This window comes from Callospermophilus lateralis, chromosome X (genome assembly GCF_048772815.1).
Source record: "Callospermophilus lateralis isolate mCalLat2 chromosome X, mCalLat2.hap1, whole genome shotgun sequence".
NCBI classification, from domain to species: Eukaryota; Metazoa; Chordata; class Mammalia; order Rodentia; family Sciuridae; genus Callospermophilus; species Callospermophilus lateralis.
The window spans coordinates 19,211,235-19,233,218 of record NC_135325.1 but is presented as its reverse complement, the minus strand read 5'-3'; the positions used below and the strand labels follow the sequence as shown (position 1 = coordinate 19,233,218).

Genomic DNA, 21,984 nt, shown 5'->3' with positions numbered 1-21,984 from the left:
TCTTTTCCATCAACAATTAACACGTGTTTGAGCTGAGATACTCAATTTTTAATTCTTTACAAACCTTACAGTTTAGTTTAGGATCAGTATATAATTTGCAGGTTACAGTGAAAAATAAAAATATAGGGTACTTATTAAGAAAATTATTTAAAATTTTCCGATGGCAACAGCAAAGCATTAAACCAATCATGAAACTTGTCTAATGCATACACTTGTATAATTGCACAAGTTGCACACTCAAAAAACTTGATTGAGTCTCTGCCTATCCAGGGAAATTCTCACACAGCGAAATCACTATATTTTTGTCTTAACTTTCCCAAAAGATCCTTTTGCCATGTCTTCCAGCAAGCCTGGGGGTTGTTACATACAAAGGATTCTTGGTGATTTGTTTAAATATCCTAGATTTCTTGAGCTACATATGCATAATGGAGCCCCACCATTATCATTTTACTACATCTAAATAATCTTCACTTACTCCAATTAAATTCTGGGCTCATTGAAAGTAATGGTTTGGCCCTTAAGAAAATTGGGAAAAGTTTCTAAATGGATGTAATTAAAATACTAATGTACTTGAATTGAGTATTAAAATTTAACACATTGTTGAAACTTCAAATTAGTTCAATCACTATGGAAAGCACTGTGGAGACCCTCAAAAAAACTAGGCATGGAACCATCATATGACCCAGCTATCCCCACTCCTTAGTATTTATCAGAACAACTCAAAATCAGCATAATGTAATGATACAGTCACATCAAAGTTTATAGTAGCACAATTCACATAGCCAAGCTATAGAACCAGCCCAGATGTCCATAAGTAGATGAATGGATAAAGAATACATGGTATATATACACATTTGAGTTTTACTCAGCTATGAAGAAGAATGAAATTGTGGCCTTTTTTGGTAAATGGAAGAAACTGGGAACATTATGCTATGTGAAATAAGCCAGACTCAGAAAGTCAAGGGTCAAAAGTTTTCTCTTATATGTGGAAGCTAAAGCAAAATAAGGGAAAAAAATGACAGGTGATAAGATATCATAAAGATATAGGGAACATCAGTGGAAGAGAAGGGTATTGAGAGGGAGGGAGAAGGGACAGGAAAGGGGAGGAAATGTGTAATAAATTGAACAAAATGATATTATGTGCATGTATAAATATACCATAGTGAATTATACCTTTATGTATATCTATAAGGCACCAGTCAAAAATAAATAAACTAGTGAAAAGAAGACCAGTGGAATAGAGGAAGAAGAATAGGAAGAGGAAAAACAGGGATGAGTTCTGGGACTAAAATGAAGTAAATCAGTTTCCATGAATGTATGATTTTGTCAAAATGAACCCAACTATTATATATAACAATAATGCAGTAATCAAATAAATGAATAAGTAAATAAATAAGTAAAAGGTCAACCCACATAATTACTCTAGGTGCATGTATGATTGCACAAATGGTGTTACTCTACTAACCAGAGAAGTCAAAAATTGTGCTCCATTTTCAAAGAACATTCTTCTGTCATGTATAACTGATTAGAATAAACAAACAAACAAAAAAAACAAACAAATTAGCTTTCTAACCCTAAAAAATAAAGCTCAACACCTGGGATGTATGAGGAGACCTGTGTCACTAATGTTCAATTGAAAATAACACTTTTAGGTGATGGTGTCATGAAATCATCTTGTGATATGGAATTAAAGAGTTGATGTGAGAGGCTTAGTGTGTAGAGGAGTAAAAGTAGGTATGTTAGGGCTTGAGATTGTATGTGCCGTGATAGGATAAAAGGGGGAAATATTTTATTAGTGGAAATATCTTTGTGAAAGGAAACAAGGAGAAAGCCAGGCAAGGTAAGAGAGCCAGTAGAAAGAGATTTGATCTGATCTCAAATGAAGGGAAAAGGAAGAAGAGGTTGAGTGGAAATATGCTAGTGCTCTATCCACTCTAAGGAAGATTCAACAAAGTTGTTCGGAAGTTATTGAACCAAAGTCAGGGAGGAGTCCCATGTCTCTCAAGAAAGGCTTTGCCTTGATATATCCACCACATACAGACATTGGTGAGAAACAGTCTGTGTGGTAAGCTTGTTTCAGTCCAGTGCAGTGATGGATTTCAACATATACCAACTGGGGTCCTCAGTCATTAGGTACCAGTAGAAAAAGGTTTTCATGTTCTCTAGGTCACCACAGTGGGTATCTGAAGCAGATATTTAAAACCATTTTATATTATTTAGATAAACAGCTGAAGATAGTTTAATCTGGATTCCTCCAGAATACCCTCTTTGATCCCTAAAATTTGTTGGCTATTACTACCATATGCTTTGATAGCCCCTATGGTTCTACTACTATAATACCCATCTGAGTTTATTATAAGTACTTGTTTACTGTTTTTCCTCACTATTAATTCATTTTCTCTTTGAGAAAAGAAGTTTTTTTTCTCCTGTATTGCCCTATCCCCTGTGCCTAGTTCAATGGTTAACATAACAGAAGCACTGAAAAATGCTTGCTGAAACTCAAATTGGGGGACATTCTACAAAATATCTGGTTTCTGTTATTCAAAAGTATCCATGTTATGAAGGTCAAAGAAAGGCAAATAAATATTTTAGATTAAAGAAGACTGAGGAGATGTGACAACTAAGTGTAGTGCATGAGCTTAGACAAGGAAATGAAAATGTAGCTATAAAGGCCATGAATGAGGTAATTGTCATACTCGGAGCAAAGTGTGTGGATAAGATTATAGTACAAAAGTAATGTTAAATTTCCTGACTTTGAACTTGAGCTGAGGTTATGTAAGAGAATGCCTTTGTTCTTGTGAAATAACTTTGGAAGTACTTAAGGATAAAGGGTAATGAAATCTGCAAATCATTCTCAAATGCTTCAGAAAAAATACATATACATAATAAATATACAGGTACTATACACAGAGACACTAAGAGAACTATGAGTGATAAGTAAAATGTGGTAAAGTTTAGCAATTGATGAATCTGGCTGAAGGGTACTTGGGAGTTCTTTTACTATTGTTTGCAAGTCTTCTATGAGTTTAAAATTCTATAAAACTAAAATTTTCTTTAAGAAAGTATTTCTTTTTTTATTGGTTGTTCAAAACATTACAAAGCTCATATTTCTTTAATGAATAAAAGTCAAAAGGATAATCATTGTTAGAAGGGAAATACCTTCTAACCAATGGAAGTGCTGGTAGAACACTAGGAGAAAAATAGGGAAGTTATGCCAAATAGGAAAATAGCCAAGTCCATTTAAAACGTAAATGAGAAGTGAGGAAGCAGAGGGCAATAAAGACAACTTTGGATTTGGCCAATCTATTTGGAGTAGCAGCTTAATGCATGACTAGAAGCCAGAATGAAGGTGCTCAGTGAGGCAGTTAAAAGTTAGACAGATGATTAGCATCCTCAAAGGTAAAGCCCTTTCAGTTACTAGAAAGGCTACAATTTAGTACCCACCCGACTTAACTGCTTATTCTTTTTCCATATATAAAAGGGCTCTATAAACTATTTTACCCTGTCAATCTTGAATGTCAATTTTTTTAAGTTGTAAATAAGAGATTTAACGTTATTACCTTGAAGCTTAATTCATGTTTATTTCCTGAAAAAATAGCAACAGTTGACCATAGCCTTGAGCTTTTAACTGTAACTGCATGAAGATTGTCGATTTTTTGTGAAAAAATGGAAAAATATAACATGTTCGGTTGAAGTCTTAGACATATAAATAAATATTCAAGTCAGCATATAGAGTTTTCTATTTTAGTACTATTTATGAAGAATTTCATTTTAACAAATGCAATAATAAATCATAATTTTTTCTAAGAGCCTAAAATGACCTACTTATAGTATGTATGGTTTCACTGTTTAACTCCCTCTTTCATAAGATTGTTATTTATAACCACTTCTCTCGACCCTGGGGGAATTTAGTAGGATTAAAGACTTCTGATTCACTTTGTATTTGAAGATTTTTTTCTCTCCATCTTTGCTCAGCTAGTGGAATCCATGATGAATTCTCATCTCCAAGGGGTAAGCTTTTTTTAGTAAAGCCCAGTAGCTGGCTTATGATTCCTTAGAAATAGCATTGATTCCTTCCTTTTCCTGTATTTTGTTTCCTTCAAGAATGATAGAATCTATGTAGATGCAATAATCATGCTTAATACTGCTAAGCATGTAATGGCTTTAGTTTTGTTCATATAAGTTATTCGTGTAATAAATATCTGGGCTCATATCAAATAAATGAATAAGCACCTTTAGTATTCTATTTGTTGAATATGACTAAAACTGGAATGAGGAAATTGAACAATAGAGGACCAGAGCTCATGTAAGATGAATATTAGTGTAGAAGCAATATACTTGAGGGAGTAACATCTGGTAGAGATAGCTAACTGTGGACATAGAACAGATTTGTGTGGGGGGATTGGTGCTAGTGATCAAACTTGTGCATTGCACATGTGAAGCAAGTGCTCTACCACTGACCTATATCAGCCCAGACCAAAATTTTGAAGATGAATATTTTGGGGATAAGTAAGTTTGAATAATGATTAGATCCAAAGTTTCTCTCACCTTTGCATAGCTCCATAAAATAAACATGAAGGTCACTGTGTTTTAGAAGTTGTGGAATTACAAAACTAAGATGTCAACTCAAATAAATTTTAATGGAAAATAAGTAGAATACAGTTAAAAGAAAACCAAATGAAAAGAAAGCTTTAACCATATGCTTGTATTCTGTTCATTAGCAAGGTCTTTCAGTTACTGTTTTATAATACTGTTTTATAATATCTTAGGTGTATGCCATCTTCAAATCTTTCCCTTTATTTCTGGAAAGGAAATCAAAGGAGAAAATTTCCATTGTACTATACAGAGAAAACATTAAATAAAGAGTAAAAAAAAGTATATGATAAATTTCATAGCAAATAGATTACTATTTTACAGTTTGTTTTTGAAATTAATGTTCATGTATGTTGATCAATGAGTGGGATGAAGACTGGCAATTTTGTTTAGAAATACTTTATAAATTCATAGTTGTATTTCAGTTGCGAATCTCCTTTTAAGGAGGCTGCTTCAAAGGATGTCATTAATAATCTTCTCAGGTGCTTATAAAGCATGTGTCTGTCAGCAGAATTAGAGAATCACCCAACTAGAGAACAGGTTTCACAATACCCTGAGACCTATTTTGTTCATTAGAGAGGAAAATGGCTTGTTTTAAGTCTAAATTGACATGCTTGCTAATTTCAGCAGTAAAAGCTGTTCATTGTGGTCAGGTTTAATATAGAGTCTGGGAAGGTTCAGATTAAAGTTGATCGAGTTACTTTTACAACATACTTCTCAAATGAACTTTGAAATCCTAAAAGAAGAAAAATGTGTAGCAGACCTTGAGGAAAGTTTCTAAAAGTGGAAAGCAAATAATAGTCTGTTTTTTTAGGGAGGAGCTAATACTAAATCAAATAAAAATAACAATAAATATAATATTTTATATAAAAATTATCAAGTATTAAGCACAGCTTTTCATTTAAACTGTATACCATACCCAATACATTTGTTCAGTGCAGCATACATAGCCCCTTTAATAGCACCTAACTCCTGAAAAATATATAACAGCATAACAGAATGAGTAAATGAATGATTTTGTATATTCCAGTTGCTATGTATATTTAAGTCATTTATTACATTTAAGGTAGAGATTTGACTATCTGAGGTTTCTGGTTAAGTCTGTATTTTAAAAAAGCTCTATTAAATGTATTTAAACATTTATGATAGACACTTACAAAGCTCCTTTTCAGCTTACTGTGTCACAGATGACCAGAAGTTAACATTCCAACCCCCCAAAACATCTTCTTTCATAAGATCTATATGCTACTATACATTCCCTACTTTAAAATTTGTTCAATACTCTCTAACTTACTTATGCTACTTACTTCAATAGCTATCTTTGGCAATTTGTTCCATATTTCAAACACACTTTTATGTAAAGAAACCATAAAACTTAGGAACCTGAAAATTGAATTTTTCTTTTGAGCAATCACAGATTACAAATGCAGAAGATTTGTTAAAAGTTAGCCCCTCCAATTTTTCAATACAGAGAGAGAGAAATGCTCAAAATAGATGCACCATATTTGGATAGGTTTTCCTCATTATTTTAATATTACCAAAAGCAATTGATCTTAAATCACAAAGCCTATCTCCCTACCTCTTCACAAAGGAAACACTATAGAATGATCAAATTTGGCCTTTTCAAAAACAAAATCCTTAAAAAAATCAGTAAAAGTCAAAGGGCATAAAGATGACTATTTCACAATTATTACTATTCTCAACATTTCGTCTCTTCACTCTCATAACTCTAACATGGTAGTAGAAAGAACATCATATTTAAAATCTGACAGAATTTCTGGCATGGTTATTAGTATAGTTATTATGAGACTAAAAATTAGAAAGTATGGGTAAAATATCTATCACAGAATGATTATAAACTACAAGTAAATATTAATTTTACTTTCCATAATTGAAATAAAACTTAGTTTTTAAATCAGAAGGAAGAGATATATAATTTTTAATATATTTGGGAGAAATGTTGACCCTTTAGTATAGAGAGATTCTTAGTCTGACAGAGTAGATGAACATTTGAAAAAGAAGATGAATTTTTTAATAATTAGCATTGCTATCTGTAAATTCAAAAGTTGTTGACTTCATTCTATTATTTTTATTTAAAGCAGTATTAAATCAAAGTAATTTATGCTAGAGAAGAGTATACTAAGATCTAGAGTCTGATGCTCTCCAAACTTGACTGATCATAAAAATACAGAATTTATTTAAAATGCCGATTTAGCTGGGCATGGTGGTGCACACCTGTAATCTCAGGGGCTCAGGAGGCTGAGGCAGGAGGATTGCGAGTTCAAAGCCAGCCTCAGCAAAGGTGAAGCACTAAACAACTCAGTGAGACCCTATCTCTAAATAAAATACAAAATAGCGCTGGAGATATGGCTCAGTGGTCAAGTGTCCCTGAGTTCAATCCCTATAACAACAACAATAACAACAAAAATCAGATTTTCAGTGATTTCCCCTACCGATTCATTAGTCCTGGGATGGAGCAAGGCATTTGGGTGATTTTTTTTTTATAGACAGGCAACTTTGAGGAAAGACTGATTTAACTAATCTACTTCATCTCTTCATTTTACATATGAGGAACATCAAGTACAAAGAAGTTAAATAAGTAATATCTCTTAAATCGCTTTTGTGCCTTTCTGTTTCTAAAATAAATATACACTTTATCTGTGATAGCACACAGAATGACATTACAGGTATAAATAACTATCTTTCTTTTAAATACATTGTTATATTTCAGAATTATATTTCTTATATTGGCTTAAGTAAACCCATGTACTCTGAAATGTCTCCAGCTAAGCTCTTCAATAGTAAAGCAAATCTATAATCAAAGATTTTCACTTGAAATATTATTTGGGGTCTAAGAGTGAAATATATTTCTTGTTCAATTATTTTCTATGAAGCCTTACACAGTAAAGATTTATATCCAATAACATCTTTTTGATTTCTAAAAGTGTTTTGGCTGGTTTGAAAATTGTACTTTTCTTTGTATTACATAAATGGAAAGCATAATGCTGAAGAGCCCCAATATTAAATGATATTTGTTCTTTCAGGCAACACTGCAGGATTTGGAACAGAGGCGCCCACAGTTGGAAGAACTCATAACTGCTGCTCAGAATTTGAAAAACAAAACCAGCAATCAAGAAGCTAGAACAATTATTACTGATCGAAGTAAGTCTAAGGATGGGAAACTCAAGGCAAGATGGGTAAAAAGTTTGGAAAACAATTTAGTTAATATACTCCCATTACATTTATCAAAAATAGTGTGAAATAATTGTAAATTGTAACTATGACACTGAAAAAGATTTTCAGTCCTTAATGTTAGCTTTCAATAACTGAATCTAATTTCACTATACAGAAGAAATATAATTTTCATCAATTCAGGGCTTATATAGTTACAAGGCATAGTGTGCTGGACATGGTGAGCATAGTATGGCAGAACATTTGCTCCTTACTTGTCATATTTCTGGGCTGGCATCCGTAGAGATAGTACTCTCTCCTTCATATTCTTGGTGGTTAGTCCAACCAATAAGTTGCTTCCTAGTGTTTCTGCTCCTTTGATGCCCCATTGTGTAATATCAAAAATCTTTGCATCATACTAGGGTGGGCAGGAAGTTTGGGAGACTATAAGACCCATCTGCTTAGACATTGTGTGTGATGTCAGTAGTTGTTCATGGGATTGAGGAGAAAGAGGGAGGAGTACAGGAAATTACTCTCCATCCAATTGCCCATAGAGGCTCTTTACAGGGATGAGGACCTAGTCACCTCTGATATCAGTTATGTAGAATCTTTCTGTGTTTTCTGCCTTTTCTTCACCTACCTTTCCTCCATGGGTACACACTGATAAGAATTATCTTTCTTTGCCTACAATATGTTGGGGAAGGGAAAATAGCAATTAGAATAAAAGGTTAGTATCTGAAAAATATTACTATTCATACTTGTACATAGTTTTGAAATTTTATTTCTACATTATTACTGAAAAAATGAATTTGGATATATGCTAATATATCAGTTGAGTAACATTGGCCACCATAGCACATAAACTCCTGAATCTTGGTGACTTACTACACTGAAAATTTACTTTTCATTCTGGTCCAATTCAAAGTAAATAGCCCTCTGTAAAGTCATTCAGGGATCCAAGCTCCTCCTGTCTTTTGTATCTGAACATCAGAAGCATTTGATGAGTAGGTGAGAAATGAGTAATACCCATGAGAATTTGTCACAAGCCAGGCCTAAAGGTGTGTACATTAATTTTGTTTATATTCTGTTGGCTTAAACTTGTCAAAGGGTTGCACCTAACTTCAAGGGAAGTGGGGAAATAATATTCAATGTTAAGCTCAAGAAGAAGAAAAAGATTTGGTAAGAAACTAGTCGATATCTTCTGCAATTAATTTGCACTAGGAAGTATACACGTATGTCTTATGAATCTATGTCAGTCATAGTTTGTCATTTTTATATTCATCATGGCAAGAACAAAATTATCTTGTAATGAGCAACATAAATTGCTGTTTAATTGATGTGTCAGTGTTCCTCTCCCAAACTCAAACCATGAGGGTTCTCCATGAGATTGCAACACACTGGCCCAAAAAAGTGAATTTACTCAGTAAGAGACTGAATTGCCATTGCATAGTTAAGTGATCTGGTTCTCACCTGAAAAATATGAAAATTTGATAAAGATGTTTATGTAAATATTAACATACTATATACAAAGTTGTTTCTTAGCTTACTGATGAAAAACAACTTCTTTTTCCTAAGAGGAAAATAATACTAATACATTTTACAGTATCTGTCCAACATTGTCTAAACATTTTCCATTATCCCTTGGAATCTTGGTTTTTAAAAAATATTACATTGACTTTTTCATGATAGAGATTAGAGTTGAGTAACCAGAGGGCAACATTGTATTACTCTATTAATATCTAGTGAATTGAATAATTCTCCTTTTTTATGAATGATACCTTTATGAATATTTACAGTGTAATATAAAAATCCTAATCCAAATGGTCCAAAAAAGCATTTTCCTAAAAAGCAAATGTCTGTTAAATATGGCACATTGCTTATTAAAGGCCTAAACCAGAATCTTAGTTCCAAATATGCCTGGAGTTGTTAATGTTGCTACAAAGATAATTCTGACAAGTTATGTTTATCTAAACAATGTCATTTCCAGCTCAGCTATGCTTCAGTTTATCTCTCAATTTGAAATCTATGAAATGGGATGGAAATTCAATACTCATAAAGTTTCAATGGTGTTCCAAATAGAATTTTTCTTAGTATAGATTTGATTTTCAGGGAAAGGGCAGAAATAAAATACTTGCTCATAAAATTGCATTTTCCCATTTGACAATTTTGATCTTCCTTTTTTATTGCCCTGCAACTTCTAGAAATATCTGAAAAGAAATCAGCTAAATAAAGAAAAAATATTTAATATGTGTATAATACTGTATTGATGTATTTTTCCCTCCTTGGTAAATCCCAGTTCATAACTTTGAGCAGTTTGGGAAATCTATACATAGTTATTACTTTTTATCAAAAGAAAAGTTCAATAGAAAAGCAGTTCCTGTCTTCTAGCAATATCCATGCTAAACCTCAAATAATCAGGTCTACAAAATCCCAACCTATTTTACTATGCAACACTATTTTCATGATATCTATTATTTTGAGCTAATCATATTGATTGAAATCATGTTATAATTTAAGTAAGATAATAAATTTCATTCTAAATGAGTTCACATAAAAAATTCTCCATCCTGTTTTCTGATGTTCGAATTGCTCATTTTTCTTCAATTCTTGAGTTGTCAACCATTCCTGTTTGTTTTCTTCAGTAGAAGTTCTGGGTCAGGAGACCAAAAGAAGATAAAGGAAGAAGGACTTAAATTTGCTTTTTTTGGAGGTGTCTGAATAATGAAAAATTTTTGTTTATGTCTATTAACACTGCAGAACATAATACCATTATATCTTGCAGAGCAGTGAAGAAGACATGGAAAAAAACTACTCTGTTTCACAAATATTAGCAAATGTGGGTGGGTCCTCTGACATTTGCATTTGAGAGCTTTACTTTTATAGCTTATACCTCCCAAACCCTCACCACTACTACTTTAATGGTATATAGTAACAATACACACAGGTTTTGAGGGCAGGTTGCCCAATATAGATATTTGGCTTTGTAACCTTGAACAAATAACTAATCTCAGTAAACTGTTGTTGGTTTCTTTTTCTATAAAATAGTTATCACTTGTGTCTAACTCAAAGATTGAGAGAACTAGATGAGATAACACATGTAAAGCATTTAGATGAGAGCCATAATTAAAGTTCAATGAATGTTGACTCTTGTTATTTGAATTATAATCTATGAGTGATTTGAATGCTTAGTGGGAACCTATTTAATGAGGTTATTTTTAGTAACTGGTTGATTATTTCACCACAAAAAAGATTCAAAAGACCACAAGGAGAAGATTGCTTAGGAAAAGATTAAATAAGATATACAAATAGAATTAAACAAATATTTGGAAAAGCCATTATTTGGGTAAATAAGGAAATTCATGGAAATTATTGTATTTTCAATATTCTCTATAAATTTAGGAGGTAGATATTACTATTCCCATGTTAGAGTCTGAGAACTAAGGCCCAAAGAGCTTAAATAATTTGTTTAGGGTCTTAGCAAAATGACAAGTTGAGGGCCTAGAATTCAAGCTCATATCAATATGATTTTACATCCTGAGGCATGTCAAATGGAAAAAAGTGATTCATCAAAAAAATGGAAAGGTATATTGATTTGATAACTTAACATTAAGACTAAACTCAAGTTATTATAAGCTAAATACAAATTTCGTAGCTCCTATTTATATTTCTATTTTCTACATATTTCATTTATAAGGTTATCTCTTATATGTGTAGTAGATATATATGCTAGTGGACCCCAGTGACCTATTAGCTTTGTGACCTTGGCCTTAGTGGATTCACTTCTATATACCATGGTTCCCTCAACTGTCATATTAGGCTAATAATTGTACTTAATCTGCTAGGATGATTATAAAGGATAAATTATGTGATTTACAAATGTAGACATGTGACACATTCTAGATGCTCATTAAATGTACATTTGTCATGGTGGGATTAATTTTATACACAGAAACTTGAGAGAGTAGATTATAAAAGGTGTACTATGCAGCTTTGTTATCAACTAAACTAGGGGAAGGACTTCTAAAATGGAATGCCAACTCTAACGCAAGAGTTGTTTCTTTTGAAGTTATTATTTCAGCTAAGGCATTTTCAAATGAGTCCAGAATTCTTTGAGAATTTTTGTGTTATTTTATTAATTTTAAGAAAAGGAAATCACATTGTATTGCTTAAAGAGTTGGTATATAAGACTGTAGAAGGGGAAATGCTCTTCTGTATGAGTATAAAAATACTCTAACAGGATTTTTTAATTAACTGACAGTTTTATAGCAGCTTTGTCAACCTATCATTCATTGCTGCAACCAAATACATGAAATCCTTCATAGCAAAATAGAAAGACCATGTTGTTTCCCACATTTTTATGAAATCTATTGCTAATGAAATACCAGCCAATATCTTCCTCTCAGGTATTGTCTATTAGATGTTTGCTTACTTTAGAAGAAGTGGAGTCAACCATGTAAATTTTCTTCTTTTGACATCTAGCACCTGCTGTCAACCTGTTATAGCTACAACAGCTCTTGAAATTTACATCCACCAGGATGCCTCTGGCAACCAAAGAGTTCAATTCAGTTCAACAAACATTAGAATGCTTCTTCTGTGCCAGTTAATATCAGAGGTGATGGAGGAGATACAGAAAGTAATAAGATTCAGCCTTTGTCTTAAAAGATCTCACAATCTAAGGTGGTTCAAGAAAGACAGTCTAAGCTAGGTACTTTTAATAGAGCAATATTAAATGTTGTTGAGAGAGAGAGAGAATAAAAGGAGAGATTGTGTCTGAATGAAGGTTTCCTGGTATGCTTCCAAGAGGAGGTTAAATTTGATCTGGTCACGAATAGGACTTTCAAAGCAGAAGGAAGCTGAAGAAAGAAGGATATTTCAGGAAGAGATGACAGAATACATAATTAGACCCATGATAGCAGTGCTGTTGCAGATGAATTCATAGAGGTGGGAGAGAGAGAGAGATTGTGTGTGTGTGTGTGTGTGTGTGTGTGTGTGTGTGTGTGTGTATGTGTGTAATAGAGAGACAAAAGAGGTGGAGAGAGGAGATAAGGAAATAAATGGAATCAGTGAGACAAGTAAGGAGGCAAGAAAGACCAAGATGGAGTAGTGACATAAGAGTGAAAAGAAAGAACTGAAATTGAGATACATAGTAAAGCTAGAAAATACAGGATTTTCACATTGATTTGACCTATGAAACTGAAGGTCAAAGAGAAGGCCTGCATCTAAGAGTTTGAGAATGAGTACTGTGGAAGATAGTAATATCATAACCAGACATAGATTTGGGACAAGTAGTTGATATGGGAGACAAGATAATGTAATGGAGGTAGATGACCATAATGAATTGTTAAAGAAATATTTGAAAACATAATTAAGATTACAGGAGCAAAGTCACTTCTAGACATTGATTTGGAAGTTACCTGGAATAGATAGCTTATGCAAAGATAGGGTGCCAGGTGAAAAGTGGAACTAGGGAAAAGTTTAGAAGTTAGTTTACATTTAAAGACTGTAAGAAGTAACTCTACCCTACCCAGCACTGACTTGTGTGCATTTTGACACACACACTGAATACTGAATTCAAAGGTGTTGCATTATATTTTATCTCTTTGTATCTACTGATATATAGTCATTTAAATAATGTATGATCTTCCTTGTTTTTAGTGATACTTTCAATAAAATAAAGAAGTGTGGAAACTCTTCAGAAGAGGCTTAAAAATTGTTGTGTTTAGATAGATACATACAGTTTCTGATGCAACCCTCATTAAAAAATAGCCATTACCCTTTTAACGTCCAGTCTAATAAACCCTTTTGCTTCTTATTTTTTGTAACCATAGTTATTTTACAAATTCTTCTCAGAAGACAGAATAAAGAGGTAGTGAATTTTATTATCTATTTTAATAAGAATTAGAGCAGACTTCTTTGTATCAAATTTAGGTATGCAAGAAGGTTAAAATATTTTTTATTGGTTGTTCAAAACATTACAAAGCTCTTGACATATCATATTTCATACATTTGATTCAGGTGGGATATGAACTACCATTTTTACCCCGTATACAGATTGCAGAATCACATCAGTTACACATCCACGTTTTTACATATTGCCATATTAGTGACTGTTGTATTCTGCTATCTTTCCTATCCTCTACTATCCCCCCTCCCCTCCCCTCCCATCTTCTCTCTCTACCCCATCTACTGTAATTCATTTCTCTCCCTTGATTTTTTCCCTTTCCCCTCACATCCTCTTATATGTAATTTTGTATAACAATGAGGGTCTCCTTCCATTTCCATGCAATTTCCCTTCTCTCTCCCTTTCCCTCCCACCTCTCATCCCTGTTTAATGTTAATCTTTTTCTTATGCTCTTCCTCCCTGCTCTGTTTTTAGTTGCTCTCATTATATCAAAGAAGACATTTGGCATTTGTTTTTTAGGGATTGGCTAGCTTCACTTAGCATAATCTGCTCTAATGCCATCCATTTCCCTGCAAATGCCATGATTTTGTCATTTTTTAGTGCTGCATAATACTCCATTGTGTATAGATGCCACATTTTTTTTATCCATTCATCTATTGAAGGGCATCTAAGTTGGTTCCACAGTCTAGCTATTGTGAATTGTGCTGCTATGAACATCGATGTAGCAGTATCCCTATAGTACGCTCTTTTAAGGTCTTCAGGGAATAGACCGAGAAGGGCAGTAGCTGGGTCAAATGGTGGTTCCATTCCCAGCTTTCCCAGGAATCTCCATACTGCTTTCCAAATTGGCTGCACCAATTTGCAGTCCCACCAACAATGTACAAGTGAACCCTTTTCCCCACATCCTCGCCATCACTTGTGGCTGTTTGACTTCATAATGGCTGCCAATCTTACTGGAGTGAGATGGTATCTTAGGGTGGTTTTGATTTGCATTTTTCTGATTGCTAGAGATGGTGAGCATTTTTTCATGTACTTATTGATTGACTGTATGTCCTCCTCTGAGAAGTGTCTGTTCAGGTCCTTGGCCCATTTGTTGATTGGGTTATTTGTTTTCTTATTGCTTAATTTTTTGAGTTCTTTGTATATTCTGGATATTAGGGCTCTATCTGAAGTGTGAGGAGTAAAGATTTATTCCCAGGATGTAGGCTCCCTATTTACCTCCCTTATTGTTTCTCTTGCTGAGAAAAAATTTTTTAGTTTGAGTAAGCTCCATTTGTTGATTCTTGTTTTTAACTCTTGCGCTGTGGGTGTCCTATTAAGAAATTTGAAGCCCGACCCCACAATATGTAGATCGGAGACAACTTTTTCTTCTATCAGACGCAGAGTCTCTGATTTGATATCAAGCTCCTTGATCCATTTTGAGTTAACTTTTGTGCATGGTGAGAGAAAGGAATTCAGTTTCATTTTGTTGCATATGGATTTCCAGTTTTCCCAGCACCATTTGTTGAAGATGCTATCCTTCCTCCATTGCATGCTTTTAGCCCCTTTATTGAATATAAGATAGTTGTAGTTTTGTGGATTGGTTTCTGTGTCCTCTATTCTGTACCATTGGTCCACCCACCTGTTTTGGTATCAGTACCATGCTGTTTTTGTTACTATTGCTCTGTAGTACAGTTTGAAATCTGGTGTCGCTATACCTCCTGATTCATACTTCCTGCTTAGAATTGCTTTTGCTATTCTGGGTCTTTTATTTTTCCATATGAATTTCATGATTGCTTTATCTATTTCTACAAGAAATGTCGTTGGGATTTCGATTGGCATTGCATTGAAACTATAGAGAACTTTTGGTAATATCACCATTTTGATGATGTTAGTTCTGCCTATCCATGAACAGGGTATGTTTTTCCATCTTCTAAGATCTTCTTCTATTTCTCTGTTTAGGGTTCTGTAGTTTTCATTGTATAAATCTTTCACCTCTTTTGTTAGGTTGATTTGCAAGTATTTTTTTTTTTTGAGGATATTGTGAATGGGGTGGTTTTCCTCATTTCCAGTTCAGAAGATTTGTCGCTGATATACAGGAATACCTTTGATTTATGCCCGTTGATTTTATATCCTGCTACTTTGCTGAATTCATTTACTAGCTCTAGTAGTTTCTTTGTAGACCCTTTTGTGTCTTCTAGGTATAGGATCATATCATCCGCAAATAGTGATAATTTAAGTTCTTCTTTTCCTATCTTAATGCCTTTAATTTCTTTCGTCTGTCTAATTGCTCTGGCCAGTATTTCAAGAACTATATTGAATAGAAGTGGTGAGAGAGGGCATCCCTGCTAGTTCCAGATTTTAGAGGGAATGCCTTCAGTTTTTCTCCATTTAGAATAATGCTAGCCTGAGGCTTAGCATATATAGCTTTTACAATGTTGAGGTAAGTTCCTGTTATCCCTAGTTTTTCTAGTGTTTTGAACATAAAGGAATGCTGTACTTTGTCGAATGCTTTTTCTGCATCTATCGAGATGATCATATGGTTCTTATCTTTAAGTCTATTGATGTGGTGAATAATGTTTATTGATTTCCATATATTGAACCAGCCTTGCATCCCAGGGATGAATCCTACTTGATCATGGTGCACGATCTTTTTGATATGTTTTTGTATCCGATTTGCCAGAATTTTATTGAGGATTTTTGCATCTAAATTCATTAGGGATATTGGTCTGTAGTTTTCTTTCTTTGAGGTGTCTTTATCTGGTTTGGGAATCAGGGTGATATTGGCCTCATAGAATGAATTTGGAATTTCTCCCTCTTTTTCTATCTCCTGAAATAGATTGTAGAGTATTGATATTAGTTCTTCTTTAAAGTTCTTGTAAAACTCTACTGTATATCCATCCGGTCCTGGGCTTTTCTTGGTTGGTAGTCTTTTGATGGCTTCTTCTATTTCCTCACTTGATATTGGTCTGTTTAGGTTGTTTATATCATCCTGACTCAATCTGGGTAGTTCATATGTCTTAAGGAATTTAATGATGCCTTCACTATCTTCTATTTTATTAGAGTATAGGGTTTCAAAATAATTTCTAATTATATTCTGTATTTCTGTAGTGTCTGTTGTGATGTTGCCTTTTTCATCCCGTAAGCTAGTAATTTGGGTTCTCTCTCTTCTTCTCTTTGTTAGCGTGGCTAGTGGTCTATCAATCTTATTTACTTTTTCAAAGAACCAACTTTTAGTTTTGTCAATTTTTTTGATTGTTTCTTTTATTTCGATTTTGATTTCCGGGGTCCGTATGAATGATATGATTTTTCCCAACCTTTCCCCTTCAGTCTGTGTATGTCTTTTCCTATCAGATGAGTCTTCTGTAGGCAGCATATTGTTTGATCTTTTTTTTTTAATCCATTCTACTAGCCTGTGTCTTTTGATTGGTGCATTTAAGCCATTAACATTTAGGGTTACTATTGAGATATGGTTTGTATTTCCAGCCATATTTGATTATGTATGTTACTTAACATGATTTGTTTTTCCTCTATGATTAGTTTTTCCTTTATTGTACTACCTCCTGCTCCTGGTTTTCATTGTTATTTTTCATTTTCTCTTCCTGTAATGTTTTACCAGGGATGTTTTGAAGAGCTGGTTTTCTAGCTGCAAATTCTTTTAACTTTTGTTTATCGTGGAAGATTTTTATTTCTTCAATCCTGAAGCTTAATTTCACTGGATACATGATTCTTGGTTGGAACCCTTTTTCTTTCAGTGTTTGAAATATGTTGTTCCAGGATCTTCTAGCTTTCAGAGTCTGTGTTGAAAGATCAGCAGTTATCCTGATTGGTTTACCCCTAAATGTAATCTGCTTCCTCTCTCTTGTGGCTTTTAAGATTCTCTCCTTATTCTGTATGTTGGGAATCTTCATTATTATGTGTCTTGGTGTGGATCTCTTGTGGTTTTGTACATTCGGTGTCCTGTAGGCTTCTAGTATTTGGATTTTTTTTTCATTCTTTATGTCTGGGAAGTTTTCTAGTATTATTTCATTGAATAGATTGCTCATTCCCTTGGTTTGGACCTCTATACCCTCTTGTATCCCAATAACTCTTAGGTTTGGTTTCTTTATGTTATCCCATAATTCTTGGATGTTCTGCTCATGATTTCTTAACAGTCTCGCTGAGCTGTCTATGTTCTTTTCAAGTTGAAAAACTTTGTCTTCATTGTCTGAAGTTCTATCTTCTAAGTGTTCTACTCTGCTGGTAATACTCTCATTTGAGTTTTTAATTTGGTTTATTGTTTCCTTCATTTCCAGGATTTCTGTTTGTTTGTTTTTTATATCCTCTATCTCCCTATAGAGTTGATCTTTTGCTTCTTGGATTTGTTTATGTAATTCATTGTCAAAGTGATTTTTCATTGTCTGAATTTGATGAATAATGTCTTCCTTGAGACTCTAGATCATCTGAAGCATGTATATCCTGAACTCTTTGTCTGACATTCCATCAGCTGCAGATATTACCTCATCTAATGTTGAATTGACCTGTATTGTTTGTGGTCCTTTCTTTCCTTGTCTTTTCATACTGCTCATGATTCTTTCTAGCTTTGTGAAATTGTTGTGCTAATGTTTTTCCCCTTATGTATTTGTATTGTTCTTGTATAGCTCCAAAATACCTCTTTTTCGGAGAAAGACAATGTTAACAGTTCCCAAATATCAACAGTACATTATCTAAGCACAAGTTTTCATTATTAATACATTGATAGTTCAATTCTAAGTCTATAGATATTGGTTTTAATTATTACTTAAGAATATATTCATTAGTTTCATAAAAGGCATACCATATCTGGTGGCATATAGAAAACTTAATTTCAGATGAAGGATGTTATACTTAGAGGGAAAGGAGTGAGGGTATGAGGTTAAACTAACTTAGCACCTTTGGAGAACTCTAACCAATAGACTGCTAATTTATGGAAGAATGTATAAACTCAACTTCCTATCTGTATTTAGATAGTTACCCTATGTATAGATAGCAAAAGTTAGGAGATTGAAAGTGGGATAGAGAGAATACGAATGAAAAAAAAGAAAAAAAAACAAGGAAGAAAAGAGAAATAAAAGAAGGAAAAGGAAAATAAGATAGAAATAAAGGAAAAAATGAGGGGAAGGTGGGGTATATGCAATTCCTCTATATTATATTACTTTGGTAATTCGGTTGTTCATGCACAGTTCTTTGTTTCACATATGTTGAAGTTGTGGAAGAGAGAGAAGAAAAGAGAGAAAGAATGAGAAAAAAAAAAGTCTCTCAGAACACTGTTTTCCTTGCTTCCAGTAGGTGGCGTTGTCTATTCGTAGCTTGAGCCTCTGAATTCAGGGGGGTGGGTATAGCCAGTGTGAAGGGAAATGAGCTTCCACCTGTATCTTCCGTACTCTAGTCTCTGAGGTAGAAACCAGGTGCCTGTACAGTTGTTGTTTTGCGTTGATAGCTACAACCCCCAAAAGCTTGTGGGAAATATTTTGAGCTATCACAGCTAAGGGTTGGGGAGTTGGAAACCGGGTACCTGGATCAGCCGCAGAACCGTGCTGGTAGCCACACCCCCTTTGATGGGTTTTAAGGGTTGATGGGCTTCCTCAGGACTAGCACACAGGGCAGGGCCGGGCTTCCTCCTCCCCTCTGGCTTGGTGCCAGGCGGCTTCCTCCTCTGATCTCCAGATGTGTTTCTTTAAAGAATCTCTCAGAGCACCGTTACTGGCCTCCTGACCAGGTTAAAATTTTTATAGCCAAATATTTTATGCTAAAGCCCTTCCTATTGATAACTAACTAGACTAAAATATCATAAATCCTTTCTACCTTTAGAAATATTGTTCACTAATCAATCCTTATGTTTAATAAAATTCATGTAGATTATCTTATAATTGTCAAATGATCCCATTTAAGATTAACTACATGATCAATTTCACCATCATCATTAGAGTCTAGAATGCTGTCTTCTTTTTTGCATTTATTTTTTTGTTGTGTCTAATAATTATGAAATGTCTCCCTTTAGCATTTTCTTGTCACTAATATTATGGGAGGGGAATGAAAAAAAATCTAAATTTTTAGCTGTGTAAAATTAAAACTAAAAGCAGGCTCTAAGCATATTAGTTTTCTGTTACTACAATAAATATCTGAAATAATCAACTTTTATAAAGAGAAAATATTTATTTTAGTTCACAGTTTTGTGGGTTTCAATCTGTGAGCAGCTGACCCTGCTGCTTTGGGCCTTTTGTTTGGCAGCAAATCATGGTGGAGAGTATGTGCAGAGCAAAACAGGTTATCTCATGATCAGGCCATGGAAGAAGAAAGAGGTGGGAGGGAATGGTTTTAAGATATTGGTTCTCACAATTGTGAGGGTTCACAGGTTCAAATTATGTAGGATAGGCTGGCTGAACAAACACCTAAGGAAGATTTAATGCTGCACTCTTGAGTCTAAAGGCAACCTAAAAATAGAATTTCTTGTATGGACTTCAGTAGTCCCTCTTAAGGCCTTTAGTTGATTTAATGAAGCCCACCCACATCATAGAGAATAATCTGCTTGACTCAAAGTCTCCCAATTCAAATGTTAATCAAATCTACAAAATACCTTCACAGCAAAAACTATACTGTTGTTTTACCACACAACTGGGAACTATAGTCTAGCCAAGTTAACACATAAAAATTAACAATCACAGTGAGGTTCATAATGTCATGAGTTTTTTAATGTATAAATTGCATGACTTTTATTACTACCCAAATTATAGGGTACCTAGTAATTGAGTACTTTGGAAGATGGTAATATCATAACCAGAAGCAAATTCAGAACAAATAGTTCATTGTGAGAGACAAGAGAATGTCATTGTGGGAGATAAGATAATACAATGGAACTAGATGTCCATAATGAAATGTTAAAGAAATGGTTGAAAACACAACTAAGATATATACATTAAAAAATACAATTTGTTATTAACATTTTAGTGAATTTCACACAATAGCTAGACTGTGGAACCAACCTAGATGCCCTTCAATAGATGAATGGATAAAAAAAATGTGGCATCTATACACAATGGAGTATTATGCAGCACTAAAAAATGACAAAATCATGGAATTTGCAGGGAAATGGATGGCATTAGAGCAGATTATGCTAAGTGAAGCTAGCCAATCCCTAAAAAACAAATGCCAAATGTCTTCTTTGATTTAAGGAGAGCAACTAAGAACTGAACAGGGGGAAAGAGCATGAGGAAAAGATTAACATTAAACTGAGACGAATGAAGGGAGGGAAAGGGAGAGGGAAGGGAAATTGCATGGAAACGGAAGGAAACCCACATCGTTATACAAAATCACATATATGAGGTTGTGAGGGGAAAGGGGGGGAGGGAGAGAACGGAAACAACAACAGATGAGGTAGAGAGGGAAGATGGGAGGGGAGGGGAGGGGGGATAGTAGGGGATAGGAAAGACAGCAGAATACAACAGTCACTAATATGGCATTATGTAAACATTGTGAATGTGTAACTGATGTGATTCTGCAACTTGTATTTGGGGTAAAAATGGAAAAGAATAACTCACTTGAATCAAATGTATGAAAGATGAAAAAAACATTTTAGTGAATTTCAGAGTCATCAGAGTAATTATAACTTGTATATAAAATTTTTTTCTTATAAAGAGCAGGGGTATATTTTTCTCTCTAAAACTGTGTTAATACTAAATATCTATCATAAATTAATTATGCTTAAACATAATTCATTTAAAAATTTTTCTGTAATATGATTAATATGAAATTATATTTAAAAATCCAAATTAGTTGTCACTATATTCAATTATTCATCTTTCAAGTCATATGTAACAGGAAAAATTTTGTTTTATTTAAATTGGTATAACTACAATTGTTAACATACTTTTTCTACTACTTGCTTATTTTTCATTATGTTTCTTTTTAAGGGTAAAAATTCAAGTTAACAAAAGTTCTCATCTACTTTAAAAATTAAGCATAATGAATATAATTTTATGAAACAACCAAATAATGAGAATCAGACAAACTGAGCTTATAAGACAAAAAGAGATGTTCCCACAAGAGGAGATTCCAGATTTTCATGAGCTAGCATTTTTACCTTACAGACTAATGGGGTATTGAACTAAAGACTTGACCTTCTGTTATATTTTGGTACCTCTGGATATGAAAAACAGCATTGCTTCCTGGTGACATCATACAATTTACATGAAAGTAAATCAAAGGTTTACATGCATGCCATGGACTACTACTGAAAAAAAGGTGTTTTCAACTCTCCTCATGTCTTAGAAAAATGTAGAGATTAGTATTTTGGATCTATCATTGACTTCTTTACCAAAATT

General features: G+C 33.7%; 1 protein-coding gene across 5 annotated transcripts in view; it reads left to right on the top strand.

Annotated features, from left to right (window-relative positions):
* The window catches only part of Dmd (dystrophin), a 2,011,337-nt gene that overhangs the window by 1,394,252 nt on the left and 595,101 nt on the right, over positions 1–21,984 (top strand). For all 5 annotated transcript variants that reach the window (XM_077107047.1, XM_077107046.1, XM_077107045.1 and 2 more), the window contains one exon: positions 7,638–7,755. In XM_077107047.1, the coding sequence (XP_076963162.1) occupies positions 7,638–7,755 (118 nt within the window). The remainder of the gene's footprint in view (positions 1–7,637; positions 7,756–21,984) is intronic.